The 2,080-nt window shown below is 40.4% G+C and overlaps 1 protein-coding gene across 1 annotated transcript in view; it reads left to right on the top strand.

The window, feature by feature from the left end:
• LOC107298756 (phosphatidylinositol 3-kinase catalytic subunit type 3-like) overlaps nt 1-2,080 on the top strand; it is a gene marked incomplete at both ends in the record, with an annotated part of 29,904 nt that overhangs the window by 4,033 nt on the left and 23,791 nt on the right. Inside the window, one exon of the mRNA XM_015828120.1 lies at nt 1,112-1,243. Coding sequence (XP_015683606.1) covers nt 1,112-1,243 — 132 coding nt within the window. The remainder of the gene's footprint in view (nt 1-1,111; nt 1,244-2,080) is intronic.

The following is a 2,080-nucleotide window of genomic DNA, read 5'->3' as shown; positions in this document are numbered from 1 at the left end:
TCAGCTGTGAGAAGCGCCGGGATGAAAACAAACCTTGATTCCATTAGCTTCTAATGCTAATTAAACATCTCCATCGTGTTTGCTCCCTTGTCACCTGGCGAACCGTCCCCTTTCTGTTAAGTTTGGCCCCAGTTAAGTTTGGGTCCTGCCCAAAGTCTCAATTTCTGCACCTCTGATTGAATGAAAGACACCCCCCCCCAAACCTGCCCATTCAAAAATGCAGGCCATAAATTTCACAGAAAAACAAAGAAAAAGAAAGAAACCACATTTATAAATGTTCTCAGTATACGCCCATATAACTTTGAAATTCCATTCCATATTCCATTCCATTCCATTCTATTATGTTCTAGAATATTCCATTCCATATTCTCTTCTCTTATACAATAGAATAGAATATTCTAGAATATTGTATTCTATTCCATATTCCATTCCATATTCTGTTCTGTTCTATTCTATTCTATTCTATTCTATTCTATTCTATTCTATTCTATTCTATAATTCTATTCTATTCTATTTTATTCTATTCCATTCCATATTTTCTCTTCTCTTCCCTTCCATTCCATTCAATTCCATTCCATTCCATTCTATTCCATTCCATTCCATTCCATATTTTCTATTCTATTCTATTCTATTCCATTCCATATTTTCTCTTCTCTTCTCTTCCATCCCATCCCATCCCATTCCATTCCATTCCATTCTATTCTATTCTATTCTATTCTATAATTCAATTCAATTCTATTCCATTCCATATTTTCTCTTCTCTTCTCTCTTCTCTCTTCCCTCCCCTCCCCTCCTCTCCCCTCCCCTCCCCTCCCCTCCCATTCTATTCTATTCTATTCTATTCTATTCTATTCCAATTTCTATTCTATTCTATTCTATTCTATTCTATTCTATTCTATTCTATTCTATTCTATTCTATTCTATTCCATATTTTCTCTTCTCTTCTCTTCTCTTCTCTTCTCTTCTCTTCTCTTCTCTTCTCTTCTCTGTTCTAGAATATTCTATTCTGTTATTCTACTATTCTGAGCATTAAACAAATGATTATTTTACATGGGACTCTTATTTGCGTATACTATCTTTTTCCACCTTTGCTTGCCTTTTCCTCCTCTAGAACGAGCGATTACAGACTCTCCTGGCAGACAATGAAAAGATGAATTTGTCCGAGATTGAACCCATCCCTCTGCCCCTCGAACCTCAGGTGAAAATTAGAGGAATCATCCCCGAGAAGGCGACTCTGTTCAAGGTAACAGTGCAGTCAGTATGATTTGGGTGATGTAAACATATCAATCTCTGTGTCGATTCTCCCTCATCCAGGTCACGGTTGCCCCAAAGGTGCCTTTTCAAAAAGTCAGTGAACTTTTTTTTGTTTTCCCTTGAAGACATTTCACTTCTCATCCAAGAAGCTTCTTCGGTTCTGACTTAACGGCGCAGGATGGAAGGATTTATATTCCTTTCCATCATCTGGTTGTTGGTACTCCCTCTGAGAGCCCTTGAGGTCACCTGGAGGTTTATCTGTGCCCTCAAGGTCATCCGAATAGTGCAAACGGGTGTTTTCTTGGAACTGCTGACAGGACTGTGTTGTAAACAGGGGATAGGTGGTGTCGTATTCCTCCCCCTCTGCAAGGAATATAAATCCTTTCACCTTCCACCATTCAGTCAGAACTGAAGAAGCTTCTTGGATGAGAAGCGAAACATCTTCAAAGAAAAACAAGGAAGTCCAGTTGCCTCTTGAAAAAGCACCTTTGGGATAATTATGACCTGGATGACTGAGAATCTCCCTAGACCAGAGGTAGGCAACCTTGACTCTTTTATGACTCGTGGACTTCAACTCCCAGAATTCCTGAGCCAACCATGCTGAGGGGAAAGGGAGAGGTTTCCAAGCTCAGCCATGCTGGCTCAGGAATTCTGGTAGTCGAAGTCCACGAGTCATGAAGGGGCCAAAGTTTCCCTCATGCTGGCTCAGGAATTCTGGGAGTTGAACTCCACAAGTCATGAAGGGACCAAAGTTTCCCTCATGCTGGCTCAGGAATTCTGGGAGTTGAAGTCCACAAGTCATGAAGGGGCCAAAGTTTCCCTCATG

The sequence above is a fragment of the Protobothrops mucrosquamatus genome, unplaced genomic scaffold (genome assembly GCF_001527695.2).
Source record: "Protobothrops mucrosquamatus isolate PMUCROS unplaced genomic scaffold, P.Mucros_1.0 scaffold4258, whole genome shotgun sequence".
Lineage (NCBI taxonomy): Eukaryota > Metazoa > Chordata > Lepidosauria > Squamata > Viperidae > Protobothrops > Protobothrops mucrosquamatus.
The sequence above is the reverse complement of the archived record's forward strand: the minus strand, read 5'-3'. Positions and strand labels throughout refer to the sequence as shown.